At 50.7% G+C, this 20,172-nt stretch overlaps 2 protein-coding genes across 4 annotated transcripts in view; both read left to right on the plus strand.

The window, feature by feature from the left end:
* Positions 1-11,262, plus strand: part of IGDCC4 (immunoglobulin superfamily DCC subclass member 4) — a 77,923-nt gene extending 66,661 nt beyond the window's left edge. For all 3 annotated transcript variants that reach the window (XM_083474994.1, XM_083474995.1, XM_083474996.1), the window contains 2 exons: positions 6,459-6,620; positions 7,666-11,262. In XM_083474994.1, coding sequence (XP_083331120.1) covers positions 6,459-6,620; positions 7,666-8,190 — 687 coding nt within the window. In that variant the 3' untranslated portion in view covers positions 8,191-11,262. The remainder of the gene's footprint in view (positions 1-6,458; positions 6,621-7,665) is intronic.
* A 6,123-nt stretch (positions 11,263-17,385) lies between these two features.
* IGDCC3 (immunoglobulin superfamily DCC subclass member 3) overlaps positions 17,386-20,172 on the plus strand; it is a 105,437-nt gene continuing 102,650 nt past the window's right edge. The window contains exon 1 of the mRNA XM_083475057.1: positions 17,386-17,935. Within this exon, the coding sequence (XP_083331183.1) occupies positions 17,860-17,935 (76 nt within the window). The 5' untranslated portion in view covers positions 17,386-17,859. The remainder of the gene's footprint in view (positions 17,936-20,172) is intronic.

Consider the following 20,172-nt stretch of genomic DNA (forward strand, 5'->3'; position numbering starts at 1 on the left):
GAAGTACAGTGGCCAAGTCCTGCTGGAAAGGAAAGGGACAACCCAGAGCCTCTCAGGGCCTTTGCCAGGCAGGGAGGGACCTGGGCATGAGTGCCCTGAGCACAGCAGCTGCGAGTGTTTTGTTTCAGCCTTAAGCTGGGCAGAGAGACATCTTCCGCCTGCTCTCCACGCCCCTGGCTGGCCGCTAGAGGGGAGCAAAGACAATCTATGTTCAAGCCTGCCCTGCAGAGGGGTGTGTGTGTGTGTTCTGCCACTACTGTCAGCATTTGGTGGGGGAAGGAAAGAGGCCTGCCCTCCTTTGAAGAATCTCCATGTAAGAGAGTCTCCATGTGGCTTCATCAACCATTGAGACCCCGGGTTATCTTGGAAACCGTGGATGAACGCAACTCTTCTTCGCTGTTCCATCTGAGCTGTTTGGGGTTTGAGCAAGTGATGGGGAAGGGGTGTTTATCCATTTATCTCGAAGTCCTCACCCACCCGCCTCTTTTCACACCCACTGAGAGGCCCCTGCTGGCTAATCCTGCTGCTGCAAACTCATTTCCTTTGTCCTGGTGGCTTTGATGTCTGTGCTAACCCACCAACCCAGCCTGGGTTAGGTTTTTAATGTAGCTGCTGGTCAGTTTCAGCTACAAGGGACAGCTGAAACTCCACAGTTTTCTGGTTTTCCAACCATCAGTTGGCCCAGTAAAAAGATGCAGCTTTCATCTTTGTCCTTCATTTTCTTCTACGCAAACCATTATTGACAGGTGCCGGTTGTTCCCCGACCTTATTTTGAGACATATTTTGGGGTGTGATTTCCACTTTATATCTCTACATAAAAGGGGGGAGGGTTGGGAATCTCAGGGTCTGTGTTGTTATTTTTCTAAAAGCAAATCTATGAGGTTGGGGGGGGGGGGAGGAAATGTGGCTGCCAAACCAAGATCTGGCCCGTACAGTCAAACCTTGGCTCCTGAACGCCTCCGTTTTGGAACGTTTTGGTTCCTGGATGCCAAAAACCCAGAAGTAACTGCTCTGGTTTTTGAACAATTTTCGGAAGCCGAACAGCTTCCAAGCCGTGTTTTTAATCCCCCCCATTGGCTTTGCAGCCACCCCATTGATCCTCGGTTTTTGGAAGCCGAACAGTCTTCTAGAACAGATTAAGTAGTAGCATCTGATCCAAACTCAGTCAGCCCCAATCTGCCTACCTTCTTATCAGAGAGGCAGGCTGCATCACTTTAAAAGGGGTTAGAGTGACATACTATGGGTTCCCCATGGGTATTTCCTTGGGGCTGCTGTGATTACAGGCTGGACTAGATAGGCCACTGGCCTGATCTAGAAGGGCCCCTCTTAACATTTTTTACATTAATAAAAGATAAGTCTAGAAACGCCTGTTTCTTGGCTACGTGAGGCCTTGTCATGGGCTGGTTGGACGCAGAGGAATAGTAGGAGGAACCTGGTGGGAGTCAACCTTGGAGCTGCCAATCAACAGTTAGCAAACCTGGACAGTGGATTTAGCCTAAGGTTACCAGAATTTTTTCAATGAATCCGGGGACACTTTAATTGATTGATTGATTGATTGATTGATTGATTACTACACGTTTGGGGACGTTAATGCTGCAGTGATGGCAGTGGCAGAGGGGCAGCTGCCACCTTGACCTCAACCACCACATTTCCACTTCCTCCGAGGCTTCTATCTCCTTTCTCCATGAGTCTGGGCAGCCCCTGAGTTGTTGGTTCTTTGGTGGTGGTGGAGGTGGTAGGGAAGCAGTGCGCGGTGGGTCAGGCATGGAAGGCGGAGAAGGAGGGCCGAGAGTGGTGGTGGCAGCAAGGCTCGGGCAGCATGATGCCTCCCCATCAGAGTAGTCCCAATCCAATTCCTACTTGTGTGCGAGCAGGAGGGGGTGGGGATCCCTCAGCTGGGAAGGGAGGCTTCCCGTTGCCTAACTGAGAGATCCCTGCCCCCTCCTGTGAAGCTTCCCTTCACAGCTGAGAGATCCCTGCCCCGCTCCTGCTTGCATGCAAGTAGGAATTGGGAGGCTGCTCTGATAGGCAGCATGAAGCCTCCCTTCACAGCTTAGTTGCTGGGGTCAGGGAAGGTGGAGGCAGCCCGGAAGCTGCATCTTAGAGCCCCTGCACCACCATCATATGGGGACTTCTGAGCAGCTCCTGAAGCCAGCCAGAGCTAACTGCTCCGGGCTGCTGAAACTGCCACTGCTGCATTTCCCAGGGACGTTAGATGAAATCCGGGGACATTCCGGGGATGGAATTTGTCTGGGGACTTATTCGCAAATCCGGGGACTGTCCCCGGGAAATGGGGACGTCTGGTAACCCTAATTTGGCGCCAAGGGCCTTCTGGCAGTTCCCTCACTGCGGGAAGTCAAGCTAGGGCCTTCTCAGTAGTGGCACCCACCCTGTGGAACGCCCTCCCACCAGATGCCAAAGAGAGCAACAACTACCAGACTTTTAGAAGACATCTGAAGGCAGCCCTCTTTAGGGAAGCTTTTAATGTTTGGTGCATGACGGTATTTTAATATTTTGTTGGAAGCCGCCCAGAGTGGCTGGGGAAGCCCAGCCACCCAGGCCTCCCCTCCAAGGTGAGAAGTATTTTACTGAATGTTTAGCAATCGTTTCTAAATTTGCCTCCATGTCAATAAATCTGGATATGTTTACTTGTGTCCCCTTTGGTCTTACTTTTTGGTGGTGTATTTTTGGTGGGCGTTGTGCAGAGTTAGGCATACTGTGAGCTGAAGAGTGAGAAGGACCCTGAGCGGCTCGTCTTAAGAGTCTTAGCTGCACTGATTTAGTCTTGGCTTGGAAGGTGTCCTTGCCCAAGGGATTGGCCCAGCTGCCCTGGCAATATGATTGGCACAAGGAGGCTCTTTAACGTGCCCAGCTCACCCTTCCTTGTCCCTTCCCATCTGGATTATTGACCACGGCATGCCATGGAAAGGTCACAGCACGAGAGAAACACACAACATCTGGTGTGCTCCCCTCCACCTTTTGACGTGGAAACGAGGTCAGCTCGACTTGAGCCAAGGTCAGCCTCGTGTTAGGAAGCATCACACTCTGATTTCTCACCCGCTCCACTGTTTCCGTGCCAGAACAGCAGCATGCTAAACAGATGTCAGGGAAGGTCCCTCTACTCTAATCCTTCCTCCTGCTTCATCTTATCTTTCCCCCCCCAGAGTTAAAACATGATTGCATTTCTCTTTATAATCCAGTGTTAGAATCTGAAGGTCTGTAGCTCAGTGGCTAGAACATAGGTCCTGAATTCAATGTACAGCATCTTCAGGCAGGACTGGGAGAGCATCCCTGTCTGAGAGCTGCTGCCAGTCAGTGTAGACAGCTCTGAGATTAATAATAATAATAATAATAATAATAATAATAATAATAATAATAATAATATTTTTTATTTATACCCCGCCCTTCCTGGTTCAGGAAACCGGGCTCAGGGCAGCTAACAACAAAATCTAAAACACTTAATTGATGCTAAAAAAAACCACAACAGCATAAAATATGGTATAAAGTATAAATAACAATAAAATCCAAAATCAATTTAGGGGGGAAATTCATCCAATAAACATTAGATGATCACCAGGGCTAGCTGGCTAAATTAGTCCCACTTGGGCCAGCGAGGAGACCAGGGGAGAACCAGCTGTGGGATCCCAGAGCGGGCAATCTTGACAAAAGGGGGAGGGGGGGGAGGAAGGGGAACAAGAGATCAGGCCAGGTTCAAATTGAAAGCCAGGCGGAATAGTTCTGTCTTACAGGCCCTGCGGAAGGAAGTTAAATTCTGCAGGGCCCTGGTCTCATGGGACAGAGCATTCCACCAGGTCGGAGCCATCACTGAGAAGGCCCTGGACCTTAGATAGATGGGCCAAGGCTCTAACTTGGTATAAGGCAGCTTCAGACTAAGGATCATAGGTCAGCTTTAGAGCATCTGCTTTGCATGCGGAAGCCCCGGGTTCAGTCCCCAATGCCTGGGGGAATCTCCTTCCCAGAATCCCTGAAGAGAAGCTGCTGCCAGTCAGTGTAGACAGTTTTGAGTTCGATAGACCAATGGTCTGGCTTTGGATAAGACAGATTCCTATGGTCCTCCTCTAAGATATGAAATGGGGCTGGGGGTACTGAAATCAGGACCTGGCATGCTTTGGGGTGGGAGGGGAAGGCGAGACAACACCCTGGCATTGCCAGTGGATATGGAGGCCTCCCTGGGTCCACTTTGCAAGAGTGGGAGGGCTGTGGTATGCCATTTTCAATTTCCAGCTAGCGGGAAGGTTGGGGAGTGGGTGGGTGGGAACAGCAGCCTCTGTACCTTTCGAAACACCTGAGAGCAAGTCCTTTTGCCCCAGCTGGGGGCCTCCAGCACCCAGAGAAACCGTCCCACTCTGGGATCTGGAAAAGGCCAACTTGAGAGCTAACCAGCTCAAGCTCTGAAAGGCCAGGCAAAGGCCCCAAGTGTTGCGCATGGTAGTTTTTATGGCAACCCAGAGAGGAGGAGGAGGAGGAGGAGGAGGAGGAGGAGGAGGAGGAGAGGTTAAAGGAGCTGTATAATTTAATTAGACTTGCAAATAGGGTAACACTTGTGGCCCACGGGATTGGAGAACGCCGCAGAGGAGCAGGTTTTGGCCTGGTTTATGAAGCAAAAGTTTTTGAGTCTGGGATCAGGGGCTGGGGGGAGTGAGCAGGATTTGGCCATGCAGCTGAAACCTCTTGAAGGAGATCATCCAATGCAAGATAAACCACAGGCCTGTCAGCCTCCCATTTTAAAATGTCTTAGCATCACTGCTGCCTGATTCTTTCTCTCACATGCCAGTGGTTCGTTCTCTCTCTCTCTCTCTCCTGCCATGTTAACAGCCCAATTCGCAAGGCCAATTCGCTTTTTCATTTCCCATCTTGCTGCCTTCCTCTTCCTCCTCCTCTAGTCAGGTTTTGGCTGTGTCTCCACACAAGGGAACCTCTTTGCAAAGACAGGGGCCCATCCCTAGCTGATGTTGTTTTCCTTTTGGCGATTTTGACAAGGGAAGAAAACCCATGGCCTTTTGAAACACATACATCATGTCAGGGAACTGCCATCGCAGTCAGGAGTGGAGGAAGGGCTCCCGAGCGATGCCGGAGAAGGTCCCAGCAGGAAAAGAGGGGACTCAGTGACCGGGGAAGGAAATCAGCGTTACACCAGGGAGAAAGGCGGGCAGAGGCGGGCTTCAGGGGGGATGGCTCCAGGACTCTTCGCCAGAGACCAGCGGGGAGAGCCTTGGTCCTCCACTGCCCACACCCACCCTGCGCAGAAGACTTCCGTGCAGGGAGGCTAGGCGGAGACTATCCGTCAAGGAACTTTTATGTTGGAAGAAGTTCAGGAAACGCCCACTGACAGATTCTGCCAGTGACTGAGACAGACACAGAATCAGGACTGTCCAGCCAGGGAAAGGTTTATCCAGGCAGCCTCACCGAGAGTGGCAGCAAGTTACGCACGAGCAACCCCCAATTCCCATTACACATCATATATTAACCTTCCTTGTGAATGAATTTACTCGATCCATACTAGTCCAAAGCTGAGCACCTAGGGGCAGAAAGACAAGAAACTCATTCTTCCATCCTGCCCGCTCCCACAAACAAAAAAGCAAGTTAGTTCCCTTAAGTCTGCAAAGGCAGACTTGAAACATGTGAGCCAAAGCCAGAGAAATTCAGAACCTAGCAGGGGAAGAAATGATGTGAAGCTGAATAAATTTGCCTAACTTCAGAAGACTGCAAAATTCTGTTTCTGTTGCTTTTTTTTTTAAGCAATTAACCCAGCTCTCTTTAATATTTTTATTTTGTTACAAGTCACTAAGCAGTAGGAAACTCATTAAAGAGTAGAATGCTTTGCAAGAGTTCATATACACTTCGTTGAGGCCCTTTTTGCCCTCATTCTCACTAAAGTGCTAGACTGCAGATGAGGGCTCACATCACTGAATACTCCTCTGTACAAAAAAAAATAAAAAAAGTTTTAATCCCCTCACCTAGAAAGCTAGCGTGTCATGCAGCTGTTGACTACCTTTCTCCCTGACATACTAATTATGTGCTGGGATTAATTCCTTATTGCATTTGGCTACCTTAAGTCCAAAGTGGCTCAGCCAAGACTCACCTCAGTGGAAACGAAGCCTTTATTTCATTATTTCACCATGGCTTCAAACTGGTTGAAGAAGAGCAGCCTTACTGGTGGTCTCCAGATGTTTTAGACAGCTGTGCTGGCTGGGACTGACAGGCGTTGCGGTCTGAAACATCTGGGAAAGGCTGGTGAGGAACAGCCTTTTCCTTTTTCACCTTACAAGAAAGTTCATTTAGTTTCCCTTTGTTTGTTTCCACTGCTTCCATTTGCCTTGCAAATCCCAGCAGCAAAGTGTCCCCAAAACCCTTAGGCTTTATTTCCACCCACAGACCTTGGATCTTCCTGTGTGGCACCAGAGATAATGTCCCTTCCTTTCCTTACAATTCTGTAGCCTCCCTGGGAGAAATCGCTGAGCAGCTGGGCAAACAGTATCACTGGCTATGGAGACACAGCTCCCAAAGATCCCACCATGGCTTTGAACGGATCGTTGAAGATGGCGTCCAACGGAGGGCAAAAGGTCTTGCTGCAAGCGCTGGTCTATGAGGTTGTTACGGTGTGTATTCCCAGCAGGGGGATTCTTGCTGTTTGGAACAAGAAGGAAAAGGTTTGTTTGCAGGGCTCACATAACACTGGGGACTGCGAAGTTACATTTAAATTCCTGGCGTCTCCGAATGCCTGGTTGACTAGTTTACCAGGATAAAGTGCATTCTGTCAACAGAGCACCTATAGGAATTTCCCCAGGTTGGTGCCAGGGGTCAGCATAATTTGGCTGACTCAGACTCTAGTGACTTCCCTTGATCTGGACATTCTACTTTTTGTGTGTGTGTACATCACCAGATCTTAACCTATTACAGTATTTGTAAGAATGGATTGCAGCAGGAGGCCCCATTAGCTAAAGTGGTGCTTCAGGTTAAGAACAGTTTCAGGTTAAGAACAGACCTATGGAACGAATTAAATACTTAACCTGAGGTACCACTGTAATCATAGAAGGGAGCCACATTTCCCCCCCCCCCAGGTCATCAGTATCAGTCTTTTTGCTGTGGTAAGGGCACAGAGAGTCCACCCACATTGTCCTTTTGTAAGGTTCCATGTGCTGCGTATATAATTCAAGAGGATATTTTGCTCTGTAAATGCAAGGTTGTTCTGTGCAGTTCTGTTGATAGTTTCAGTTATCTTCTGCCAAAAATCTTTCAATATAGGACAATGAAAAAACACATATGTTAGAGAAGCATTATCCCTGTTGCATCTTCAGCAGTTAGATACCTTAGATAGTGCTTTTTTAAACAGACATAATGGGGTCCAGTATATTCTAAATATTATTTTTTGTTGTATGAGCCTCAATTTAAGGCCCAGAGACATTATACTTCAGTTGACGCAGCCTAGAATAGCATTCGTCTTTTTTGCTCTTGCATCACACTGTTGACTCATGTTAAGCTTGTGTTCACTAAGACCTGCAGATGCTTTTCATATGTTCTGCTGTCAAGCCAGGTATTCCTCATCCTACGTTTGTTCAAGACACACCTCCTGCTTTTCGATAAACACACCTTGCAGTATTTCACCGCTGTTCCTACTCTTCGCTTGTCTCTTTCATAATACAGAATGACGCGAACAAGGAACACGCCCCCAGCAGCCTCAACCAGATGGAAGCAGAGGTCATTGTCCACTCTGACTTCTCAGCCTCTGACCGAGATTTTGACTCCCAGCTTTGTGTGCTGGACGGAGAACCTGTTCTCTCTGAGGACTGCGAACGGGAACACCTCCATGCGAAGGACTCGTCACGGCAGGCGTCCCCCAGCCTGAGCCTCACCAAAGCGTCCCAGGACCAAGAAAACGAGAGTGACCCTGAGGCCCACAGTGTGTTGCTCAGGATAGATGGGCAGGCCCACAAGATGGCCGCTGAATTTCTTGAGACAGACACTGGCTTCCCCAGGCCTGGCCAAAGCCTGGACTCGGCCGAGAGCGGGGACTCTGACTCCCTTCCAGAAGGGGGAGAAGATGCGCAAGCCAACCTGCGCAAGGCTTTCCCCACAGGCCAGTCGCAGCCCCTCTTGTGTAGCAGCCTCTCTAGTATAATCAATTCACCCTCAGTGTTTGAGAGTGTGGCCTGCGTCCACCATCTTTGAAGAGGGCGTTGGCTATAAACCTTTGACCAGAGCAGAGCTTAGAAGTAACGTAATACCTATTAAATAAGGCTTAGCCCTCAATGGTACTAAATAGCCTCACAGTTCCTGGTTTGGAGGAGGAGGAGGGCCTGGAAACCCCCAGAGAGCCACTGCTGCCAGACAGAGTAGACAATACCAAGCTAGATGGACTCGTATAAGGCAGCTTCCTGTGTTCCTGTAAGAAGGTACAGCAGTGCCTCCCAAACGTTTTTACTATGGAGACCTCCTCCCAACCCCACAAGTATTTTGCCTTTGCGTTAGGACCCCAGAAGCTGCTGCCTGTCTTATTTTGTGAGCAGTTCTCCTGCAGCACCCACTTTGGAAACGTTTATGTAGTTGCTGGGGACGCGGGTGGCGCTGTGGGTTAAATCACAGAGCCTAGGACTTGCTGATCAGAAGGTTGGCGATTCGAATCCCCGCAACCAGGTGAGCGCCTGTTGTTCGGTCCCTGCTCCTGCCAACCTAGCAGTTCAAAAGCACATCAATGTGCAAGTAGATAAATAGGTACCACTCCGGCGGGAAGGTAAACGGTGTTTCTGTGCGCTGCTCTGGTTCGCCAGAAGCGGCTTAGTCATGCTGGCCACATGAACCGGAAGCTGTACGCTGGCTCCCTCGGCCAATAAAGCGAGATGAGCGCCGCAACCCCAGAGTCGTTTGCGACTGGACCCAATGGTCAGGGGTCCCTTTACCTTTATGTGGCTGCTGAGGGTTAAGAAGGTGCCATGGACTGGTATTCTGGGGTCACAAAGGGCCAGGGTGGGCCACACAAGGCCCTCAGGGTGTTTTCATCCCACCAGGATTTCCCCCCTCCAGCCCACACAACCCCGTAGTGCCACTTTTTGGTGGTTGCCATGCAGCCAGGAGGAGCCTTGGCGCAATGGAATGAGCGCTGCTCCCTTCTGACGTTGGCACCAATGTCAGGTTTGCACCTCTGTATGGCACAGAGTAAGCCGGTCTCTGGCTCCAGCTTTTTTGAGGCCTTTTGGCCATCTGGCCTTGCAGAGGAGCAGTAGGTTGTGTGACTTGTGAAACCGACCCAGAATCTCTCGTGTCAACACAGGACCCTATGGAAGGGTCACCCTTTGCTGATGTAGGGCCTAAACAGGTGGGGTGCACTGCCTCTCATCTGGCTAAGCCGTTGCCTCAACCCACCACCCCGTGCAAGGATGGCTGTATTGGTCTGTAGCTGCTGAGCCCGTTAACTGGGGGGCAGGGATACCTTTGCCAACCCCTGGCACCAATTCAGCTTAATTCATATGCAAGATTAGGAGGAAAGGGGCACTTTCCAAATTCAGCCTCGAGGGGGGTGCTTTTTACAAGTCTTAAAGACTATGTGATGAGGGTTTTTGGGTTTTTTTTACCCCATAGGAATATTTTAATTATATTAAATATCAACTATCCAGAATTAATGCTTTTAAAAACAGGAAAGAGAATCCCCGTGCCTAATGGCATCCATAACTGGAAATGCCAAAAATGAATTTGCATTAGCATAACACAAATGCACATTTTGTTCAAACAGATCTCAGTTAAAATAACACAGAGAAAAGGGCCAAGGGAACAATATGATGATCCTTTCCCACTTGCCTTTGGTCCAAGGGCTCCAGTAATGTATTTCTACTACCAGCACGTAGAATTCAGCCTGCAGGTATTCCGAGTGCACTGCAGCTCATCTGGTGTTCTTCTGGTGCTTAAAAGGAGCCCCAACCAACCTGGTCCTCAACATCCAGCAGCAGGAAAGCGTTGGGGTGGGGGCACAGTGGGGCTGTGGAACTGTTCCGAAACACTCAACCTATTCCTTGAAATTTCCCTCCACCTCCCAGGCAGGCATCCTATTGGGTTGAGTCCTCTACCGATGCTGACTTTTCTGATTGAGTTGAGAGGGTCACCCCTGTCCCCCTTGTGATGCTGCTGGAACATCCCTGCTCCCTCACCTTATGTGAGAGTTGCAGTATTTAGGGCTGGTTTATACGTTCAGCCGAATCAAGCGGTATGAAGGTTTTATTGGCCCAGACAACAGTTTCACTTTAGCCTTCACCCTGACATGCTCACGACCACAGGTCAGTTTTTCCTCCCCTGCAATGAAAGCCTTTGCACGGGGGTGGAGAGCCTCAGTCCTGGGGGGTCAAAGATTCACACACCTCCATGGGCCTCTTGATCTGGCAATGCAGCCCTCCTAGGTGCTTTTGCCCAGCTGGGCTGTGTCCCTGAACTGCAATACTGCCTCCTGTTTGTCTCATGGAGAATGCGGAGGGGCAGGTGGGGCTGTAGGAACCTCTTTAAGTTGGCACACCTCTAAATCTAGCCTACTGTACCTCCATTGCTTCTGCCTTTCGCCCCCATGCAGCACTGGCATGCGGCCCCCGGGAGGTTACCCACGGGTGAATGTGGCCCTGGGGCTGAGAAAGCTCCCCCCCCCTCCCGTCCTTTCCCTATGTTTTCTGTGTTCATCATCGGCAGGAAAGCAGCCTTCCCCCTGCCCCCATGTTTCTGGTGGATGCTGGCCCTTTCCTTGCAGGCAGGTGTTGCCGCCACTTATTACACACTCTGCGAGTGCTTCTAACAACTTGTTCCGAAAATAGAGAACCATCTCCAGCAACTGGGTCACCTCACTAGCCTGGATGTTTGTGTTAACACAGGCCGCTTTCCAGGCAGGAAGCCCTCCTGCCTCAGCCCCACTAAAAGGAACGGGGGTCCATTTAGGGCTCTTGTTAATTTCACTGTGGGCTCGGTGAGGGATTCCTGCTGCGATGGGGCCCTCTAGGTTCTTGTACCTAATATTTTAGGTATTGGCCTTTCTCTTTTTTCTCCTTTTTAATGTATGACAATGTATTTTTTATTTCCTCAGAGCATCTTTATATTATTTAATTTTTATATGAAAAAGGAAAAAAAAATCTAGTAGTGTGTGTCTCTAGCGTAGCATTTGTACTGCTATTTCTCAATGGTGTCCCCCCCCCTCCTTAACACAACAACTACCTCATGCTTGTTTTTTTTATTAAAAAGAAAAGGAAGAATAAAAGCAGTAGATTTTTGCTCCTTTGCGGTGTTTGTTCTTATTCTTTTGTAAAAAAATATAAGTAAACTAAGTATCTATGAGTCATATCCAAGGCTTAACCCACTCAGAACAGGTGCATTGAACATGGTTACTTTTCATTTCAATGGGTGGGTAGGATTAGCACTGGACACTGAGGTCCAGCTCTGAGGGCCTTCTGGTGGTTCCCTCACTGCGAGAAGTGAGGTTACAGGGAACCAGGCAGAGGGCCATCTCGGTAGTGGCGCCTGCCCTGTGGAACGCCCTGCCATCAGATGTCAAGGAAATAAACAACTATCTGACTTTTAGAAGACATCTGAATGCAGCCCTGTTTAGGGAAGTTTTTAATGTTTGATGTTTTATCGCATGATGATGATGATGATGTTGGGAGCCACCCAGAGTTTCCCCAGCCAGGTGGGCGGGGTATAAATCATCATCATCATCATCATCATCCAATTCACTTTTACAAAGTGTGCCGGCAGCTACCCGCTTGGAGGCTTTAAAAAGGGTTCAGACAAACCCACAGTGCCCTCAGGCCCCTGCCATTGACCAAGGGACCATGGCCCCTGGGGGGTTCTACCCTCTGCCTCCCAGAAAGAACATGGCAAGGAGGAGACTCAACCTGGTATCACTTTCTCTGCCTTCTTCTTTGCTTTTCCCTGTCATTTGGTTGAAGGGGAAATAAGCAAAACCAGAGATTTTGAGGGTTTCATTAGATCTGGGGATATTAAATCAGGTCTGGCTTTAGAAGCCGCCCCTCCACCCTGTCGCCGGACCTGCCAATCACAGATTAATGAACTCCATCATGCCCATTGGTTATTTACATACATGTTGATAGGTTTTAAATGAACTGGAACCACTCAGGAAATAGATTTACATGCTGGTGTGGCCATCAGGATGAAAACATCTGCTCTGTGTGCAGCAACAGTTAGGGAAGAAAGTAAACCAGATGTTGGACTTAATTACAAAAAGCAGAGTGAGAAAGGGGGGCATTCTACTGAGAGTTACTGGGGTGGTGAGGGGGTGTTCACAGGATGTACTCCTCTTCGAAATGGCCAGGTCCGATTTCCTGCCAGCGTTAGACATGGTCAGGGAGGTATAAATTCGGGGGGGGGGGAGAGACACCAGGGGGGTGGGGTGCTACATCCTTCTCCTGACCACCACCTCCCCCCTGGAAATCTCACATCTCAATCTATTTTTAATATTTCTTCTTTCCCAGATGGGCTCCCAAACTAGAAGTCTTGGGAGAAGCATCAGTGGCAGTTGTGCAGTGTTCTGGGTGAAAGCGAGTGGCGGGGAGAGGCTGATGTTTCTGCAGCAAGGTTCTTTGCAGAGTCCCCATCCTCAGTGTCCTAGTCATTTAAAACGACATTAAAAATATATATATCTAAAAGACAATCCTATTTTTAAAAAGCTAAATGAAAACATTCCACCCACACAAAAAGACCAAAGAACTGATGAAAAAGAAGTTTTTGCCTGGCACGTAAAGATGTATAATGATGGCGCCAGGTGAGCCTCTTTGGGGAGAGCATTCCACAAATGGGGGGCCATCACCGAAAAGGTCTGCTCTTGTGTTGCCACTCTCCAGACCTCCATGAAGGGGGCCCATCTACAGATGACAATCACAGGGTCCAGGCTGGTTCGTATTGGGGTACTGAGCTGCACAAGACTTTATCAGTCAAAACCAGCACTTTGAATTGCATCCAGATGTTCCAAAGTGAAGGAACACTGAAAACACAACGCGCTTCCTTTTCAAGAGAATGATGTGCAACTTCTGCTACATGCAATGGAACTTGATGGAAAAACAACTTAAGTCACTCCCCACCCAAAATGGGAGCACTCCAAATATTTGCCCACGTACGCGCACAGAAAAGAGCAGAGCTAGCTGAAAGGCAACACATGGAGATCTGCACTGATTCTTGCAATGAATCCCTAGTAATTATTATTGTATAATTATAAGACCACTGTATAATCGTGGATGGCTGCATATTTTTAGAGGGGAAGTGGCGGTGACTGTCATGAAGCAATCTTGCACCTCTGAATTTGCAACTACACTGGGGATCAGCGGGGATGATTTGATGGGATAGGATGGCACCCACCGGCATGTGCCCCCCCAAGGTTCCCCACCAAGGAAAGTGGCCCTCACATTGAACAACAGCAGCAAAAGGTTTGCAAAACACAGGTCTTTCCCCAGAACAGTGAAAGCCTCATTTCTCCCGCGTCTCCCGCCCTCTTTCCTCCTCCTAATTATCCACGAAAGTGCGATTGCTCCCGATGCAGCTGGGATTGTTTTTGCAAGCGCCGGTCTAATCTGCTCGCGACGGCTGTGGAATTCAGTAGCTGATCCGGCGAAGTGAGAGCCGGCCTGGTCTGCTCTTCCCTCGCAAGGGGCTCCCGCTCACTGTTTGGTAATACAATCTAGTCCGGCTAGAGGTGATTCAGAGGAACTGGAGAGAGAGGGGGGGGGCCGAGGGACGGGACAGGGTAGCATATATGGAGCCGGAGCCCAGCTTGGGTACGTTCCCCAGGCTCCGCAGCTCGGGCGCTTCTGGCTCTGGATGAGAAAGGAGATCTTTCTTACAGCGCAGCAATAAAACAGCTCGCACGCTTGCGAAGCTAAGCAGGGTTCGGCATGGTTTCAAATGGGATGGGATACTATGTATCACAGGGGGTTGGACTAGATGACCCTTGGGGTTCCTCCCAGCAATACAATCCTATGAAAAGAACGCTGGAGGTTTCTGAAACTTAGGGGTGGCTAGAAAGAAGCATAAAGCAATGACAAACCTAGACAGCATCTTAAAAAGCAAAGACATCACCTTGCCAACAAAGACCCATATAGTTAAAGCTATGGTTTTCCCAGTAGTGATGTATGGAAGTGAGAGCTGGACCATAAAGAAGGCTGATTGCCAAATAATTGATGCTTTTGAATTCTTGTGCTGGAGGAGACTCTTGAGAGTCCCACGGACTGCAAGAAGTTCAAACCTATCCATTCTTAAGGAAATCAGCCCTGAGTGCTCACTGGAAGGACAGATCCTGAAGCTGAGGCTCCAATACTTTGACCACCTGATGAGAAGAGAAGACTCCCTGGAAAAGACCCTGATGTTGGGAAAGAAAGGCACAAGGAGAAGGGGACGACAGAGGACGAGATGGTTGGACAGTGTTCTCGAAGCTACCAGCATGAGTTTGACCAAACTGTGGGAGGCAGTGGAAGACAGAGTGCCTGGCGTGCTCTGGTCCATGGGGTCACGAAGAGTCGGACACGACTAAACGACTGAACAACAACAAACAAGAAAGAAGCATGCCTGCCTCTCTCATCAGGCAAAGGTAGACGACCTCAGACTTCATTAGGAATAAGGGGAGCGGCCTGCCCTGCAGGGATGTTGTTAGCGGGCGTTACAAGTAGTCTTTTGCACAGGAACTCCGGCATCTGTCTCCCCACCCCGCTTTAAAACTTAGTTTTATATATTTGTTGACTTTGCTTTGACGGCAGCTTTCCCTTTGAAAGTGACATACAATATTGGCCCATGAGCACATGTATCTGACATGACTCCTAGCACTGACCCGGTAACTGTCACCCGAGTCCTCACAGAATCATAGCATTGTAGAGTTGGAAGGGACCCCAAGGGTCATCTAGTCCAACCCCCTGTGATGCAGGAATCTCAACTAAAGCATCCATGACAGGTGGCCCTCCAACCTCTGCTTAAAGACCTTCATTGAAAGAGAATCCACAACCTTCCAAAACTGTCTGTTCCAACGTCGAACAGCTCTTACTGTCAGAAAATTCTTCCTGAAGCTTTGTCGGAATATCCTTTATTGTCATTAGAATTCATTGGTTCTGGGTCCTGTCTTCCGGAGCAGGAGAGAAAAAGCTTGCTCCCTCTTCCATGTGGCAGCCCTTGAAATATTTGAAGAAGGCTATCATATCTCCTCACAGTCTTCTCTGTTCCAGGCTAAGCATACCCAACTCCCTCAACTGTTCTTCACAAGGCTTGGTTTCCTGGTACTGGGACATTTTAGTCCCCGAGAGCGCCCCCCGGAGGCTGCCACAGAACCTGACTTTTTAGGCTCTAAGATTTTACTTTCTTGGGCTCCATGATCACTGCAGATGGTGACAGCAGCCACGAAATAAAAAGACGCCTGCTTCTTGGGAGAAAAGCAATGACAAACCTAGACAGCATCTTGCCAACAAAGTTAAACTATGATTTTCCCAGTAGTGATGTATGGAAGTGAGAGCTGGACCATAAAGAAGCCTGATATCCGAATAATTGATGCTTTTGAATTCTGTGCTGGAGGAGACTCTTGAGAGTCCCATGGACTGCAAGAAGATCAAACTTATCCATTCTGAAGGAAATCAGGCCTGAGTGCTCACTGGAAGGACAGATCCTGAAGCTGAGGCTCCAATACTTTGGCCACCTCATGAGAAGAGAAAACTGCGGGAGGCAGTGGAAGACAGGAGTGCCTGGCCTGCTCTGGTCCATGGGGTCACGAAGAGTCGGACACGACTAAACGACTAAACAACAACAAAAGCCTCTGTTGCCTTTACACTGTCAGACCATTGGTCCTTCTGCACTGACCTGAAGTGACTCTTCAGGTTTCCGAACGGGGGGCGAGGGAGACCATAAACAGGACAGGAGTACAGCAGTTCTCTAGGACGGAACATGGGACCTTCTGCACACCAAACATGTGCTCTGCTAGTGAACCACACTTTGTCTCTGCTCCAAACAGAGTCTTAGGCAAAGGCTGGCCTTCGGTCAATCTGGCTTAGCACTGCCTGCACTGACTGACAGCAGCTCCCCAGGGGCTCAGCCTAGAGCTTTTTCCCAGCCTTACTTGAAGATTGAACGTGGGGCCTTTTCTGAAGGTACAGGAGATGCTCTGCTACTGAGCTATGGTCCTTCTTAAAGATAAAAGGCTCCAGACCTCATGAATGTAAAAGGGGAGCTGATTTAAACACGGGAAGCGGCCTTCGTTCCGTTCAGTATTGAACAATGTACGGGGGCGGGGGGCAACCAACATGCAAAAGTACCCCTACTTTAGACCCCCGCGACAACCATCTTCTTTCTCAAGCCGGGCTGCTACGCAACGTCTAAATGTCAAGCGAGCATCTTTTGTTTCTCTCGCGCTCTCTCAACCCCCTGAATCCTAGCTCAGCACCTGCTCTCCGCTGACCGCTACTCTCGCCCGTCTCTAGTACCAGGCCTTGTGGGGTGCCCGGGCTCAGTTTCGGGGCGCAGAGGTCCTCGTCTGCCCCTGCCCGTGGGAGGAGCGTATGGGAGTCCCTGGGAAACTGTAGGAGGGTTTCCATCCTTTATCGAGCCCTCTGTCTCTGCAACCCCCCTGCCCGGCCACACTTCTTCAGCGGTGTGGATTTTTTGACACCGTCCAGTTACCAACCAGTTGCTACTTTCGACAGCGCTGCTTATCCGGAGGAGAAAATTCCCACCTTAAGGGAATCTCCAACACAGCGCAACTCATCGCCGCCGCCACCCCCTGGTGCAAAATCTCCTCGACCGCCCCAACTAACTTTTCAACCCAAAAATAATCATCTCTTTCCCCTCCCCACCTCAAACAAAAGCCTCACTGCCTCACATTTGCACCGCGCGCCAAGAAATCCCTGCGCGTGTTTTCACGGGGCCGGGGTAGGGGGTGGAATCTGTGCATTTATTTAGAGGTGGGCTCTTTTTTGAGGGGAGGGGGCGCAGACCTTGCAGACCCATTATCGGCCGCTGCTTTTTCTTTGCAACGGGAGGGGGGGCGAGAGAAAGGCTTTTCAAGCCTTTGCAAAGCTGCGTTGGGGAGGGCAGAGACCCTCACCCCCCCCAAAAAAAACCCCGTCTGACCTGCTTTGATTCCTAGCTGCATTTAAAGGAAACCCCCTCCCTCGGCCAAAAAAAGGAAGTCATTGGGGGCGCTTTATTTGGCCGTGCGCGCTGGCCGGCGGGGTCCGTCCCGTCGCAGGAGCGAGGGAAGCCGGAGCGCGCCGGCCGGCCGGCCGTTGGCTCGCCTTTTGTTCTGCCCCCTTTGCTGGGGACTCCCAGGGGAGGGGAGGGGCGGGGCGGGGCGGGAGGAGGAGGAGGAGGAGGGTTGGGGGGCTCGAAGGCGGCGGCGCTGCTGTTGCTGCTACTGCTGGGGCGCCGCCTGGCAGGCAGGACAGGCGAGCCGGGCGCCGGGAGAGCCGCCGCGCCAGAGCGCACGCCGGCGAAGAGGCAGGCAGGCAGGCCGGCTGCCCGTCCGGCAAGATGGCGCAAGGCGGCCTTCGCCGCCGCGCAGGCTCCTCCCGTCCTCGCTGCCGCCGCTACTGCTTCTCCTCGAGGCGAAGGTTGAGGCGTTAGGCTCGGCGTGCCCCACGGACGGACGGACGGACGGATCCCCTCACCCATCGCCGGCCCGGCTCCGAGGGCGCTCGTATTTGTGCCCGGCGGCGGGCGCACGTGCGCACGGCCGCTGCTTTGTGCGGCTCCGTGGGCTCCTCGCCACGCCTGCTTCGCCCGGGAGAGAAGCGAGGCAGCCGCGCCGGACGGGGCTTCGTCGTCGAGAGAAGGGTTCGGGAGAACCCGCCCGCGGGGAAAAGAAAGAGGACCTCTCCAATCTTCCCGGAGCCAATGGCTCCCCGCGGCTGGCCCTTGCCGCCGCTTTGCTCGCTCGCCTGCCTCCTGGTCGCCGCCGCCCTGGCAGCAGGTAGGACGCGAGGTTCCCTTCGGAGGGGCAGGGGGACGAGGGGGGCACCGATTCTCCAGGAAGGGTAGGGAGCCCCCTCCTCTAACTAGCTGAAATTTCAACTTTTGGGCGTGCGCCCTTTTCAGACTTTGTTTTTCTTCGACGGGGCGGGGGAGCCCTTTTCTCGGGGTGTGTAGTATGTGTGTGTGTGTGTGTGTGTGTGTGTGTGTGTGTGTGTGTGGAAATGGCAATCGCACCCCGAAGCTCCGGACTGGGCTGTTGCCGCGCGATCCCCTCCCCGGCTTTTCTCCGGCTGCGTTTGGGTGCGCGCGTGGTTCTCCCCTTCTTTCCTCCCCTTCTCTGGAAAGCACATGGGTCTGTCAACAAGTCCTCTTCCAAGGAGGGAAACGTGCCAAGTCGCAGTAAATAAACCGACGACCGCGATCCGCCTGTTCTCTCCGCCTCCCTCGCCTCCTTCAGAGGCACAACGGAGAGGCTGAGAGAGAGGCGCTTCTGGGCGAAGCACCAGCTCTTGCAGGGAAGGAACTGCGCTCGCCCTTCTGCCTCGGATAAAGGCTTCTGCACATGATAAAATCACTCTCGCCTTCCTCCGCACCCTCTTTGTTTAAGAGCATCAGGAGCGCTGTGCTTCGGACCAGACCGAAATCGCACCCTGGTGCTCTTGATTCCAGCGCTGCCTAACGAGCGAGAGATGTCTCTGCAAAGCTCAGAAAGGCATCTTTCCCCAGCGTCTGGGCTCCTGGGGTCTAGTGCCTCTTCACAATGTCTGGTAGCTATTGCCTGACCCGTCTTTGGTGTATTTATTTAATCTCGTTTACCAAAAAAAGATAGTGGTTGTAGTAGCTCAGTACAGTACAGCTCAGTACAGTACAGCTCAGTACAGTACAGTACTGTTTTGCGTGCCCAAGGAGCCCAGATTCAAATCCTGGTTACCTCTCCAGGTAGGGCAGGGAGAACCTTTCTCTAGGGTTTCAGCTGAGACGCTGCCAGCCAGTGTAGGCAGTACAGACCCAGGTGGAGCAATGGTCTGACTCGCTGTAAGTTCCCATTCTCTGTTCCTAGGTCCTGTTGGGTCTTATGGTAAGGAGCAGTGTACATTGTTAATGCAGGGTTGAGCCACGGTTTTGCAGTTGCTTCCATTTGTTGTGTGTTAAGAATAGGCCATGTGGAGAGTGAGATTTCTCCCCGTACCAGTGCTGTGGTGAGGCAGGACGCCTCTGATTCCCAGAGCCAGGGTGCCTCTGATTGCCACCAGGTCCTGGGGTTCAGCAGTTGGGGGTGGCTCTCTCTGTCTTGCCCTGGTGGGCATTCCCAACATGTGATTGGCACTATTGGGGACAGATTAAATGGACATTTGTTATGGTCCAATTTTGGTCAGTCCTTACGATCATGGGCTAGAAGGGGTTTGTGGAGTATGGAGGTTGAGATACCCTTTCAGTATGAAGTAGGGTGCAAGCAGGGGGTGCGTGTCTTCAGTTTGCTGGAGGGCAAGTCCAGAGAACCCGATGGGTATGGAGGAGTCAGTGGGTCTCACAAGTCCCATTCTCCTTGCTCCTTTCAAAACACAGAATTGCTGAAATGGTTGTGGGACCCACTCTTGGGTTTCAGGGACAAAGCAGGCATCAGTGGGGATGTGCTGGCCTTTTCTCCTTCTTACTGTTCTTATCTGGGATGGCAACATCCCAGTACATATTGGGAGGTATCCATAGGAGTGCAATGGATGGTTAACATTAAAGCATAAAGGAAACTTCAAATGCACAAAGGGCAAATGCACCAAGAGCGTTTCCTGAGAAAGGAAAGTGGCTTGAGACAGCAGAACTGGAAGGCGAAGCAAGGTGAACTCTTGAGATTACCCCAGTGTGGACCTTCATAAAGCCTCTTAGCTGGACTTTCAAGCTTGCCATCAGGGTACTTCTCTCACTCCAGCTAATGTATATGGGTAATAGCAAACGTAGCGAGCTGGGCATGCTTTTGTTTATGTAAACGGTATTGGTCATGAGAACTCCCATGTTCATATGCTGAGCTGAACTATTTTTTCTTACGTTTGTTATATCCCACATCTCTTCTCCAAGGCTTGTAAGGTGGTGCACATGTTTCACCCCCCTCTTCTGTTTTATCCTTACAACAATCCTGTGAGTTGGATTTGGCTGAGAAGCAGTGACTGGTCCAAGGTCATGCAGCAAGCTTCATGGCCAAATGCGGGATTTGAACCCTGGTTTCCCAGGCCCTAGACCTGC

This window comes from Podarcis liolepis (genome assembly GCF_965112155.1).
Source record: "Podarcis liolepis genome assembly, chromosome: 14".
Classification (NCBI taxonomy): domain Eukaryota; kingdom Metazoa; phylum Chordata; class Lepidosauria; order Squamata; family Lacertidae; genus Podarcis; species Podarcis liolepis.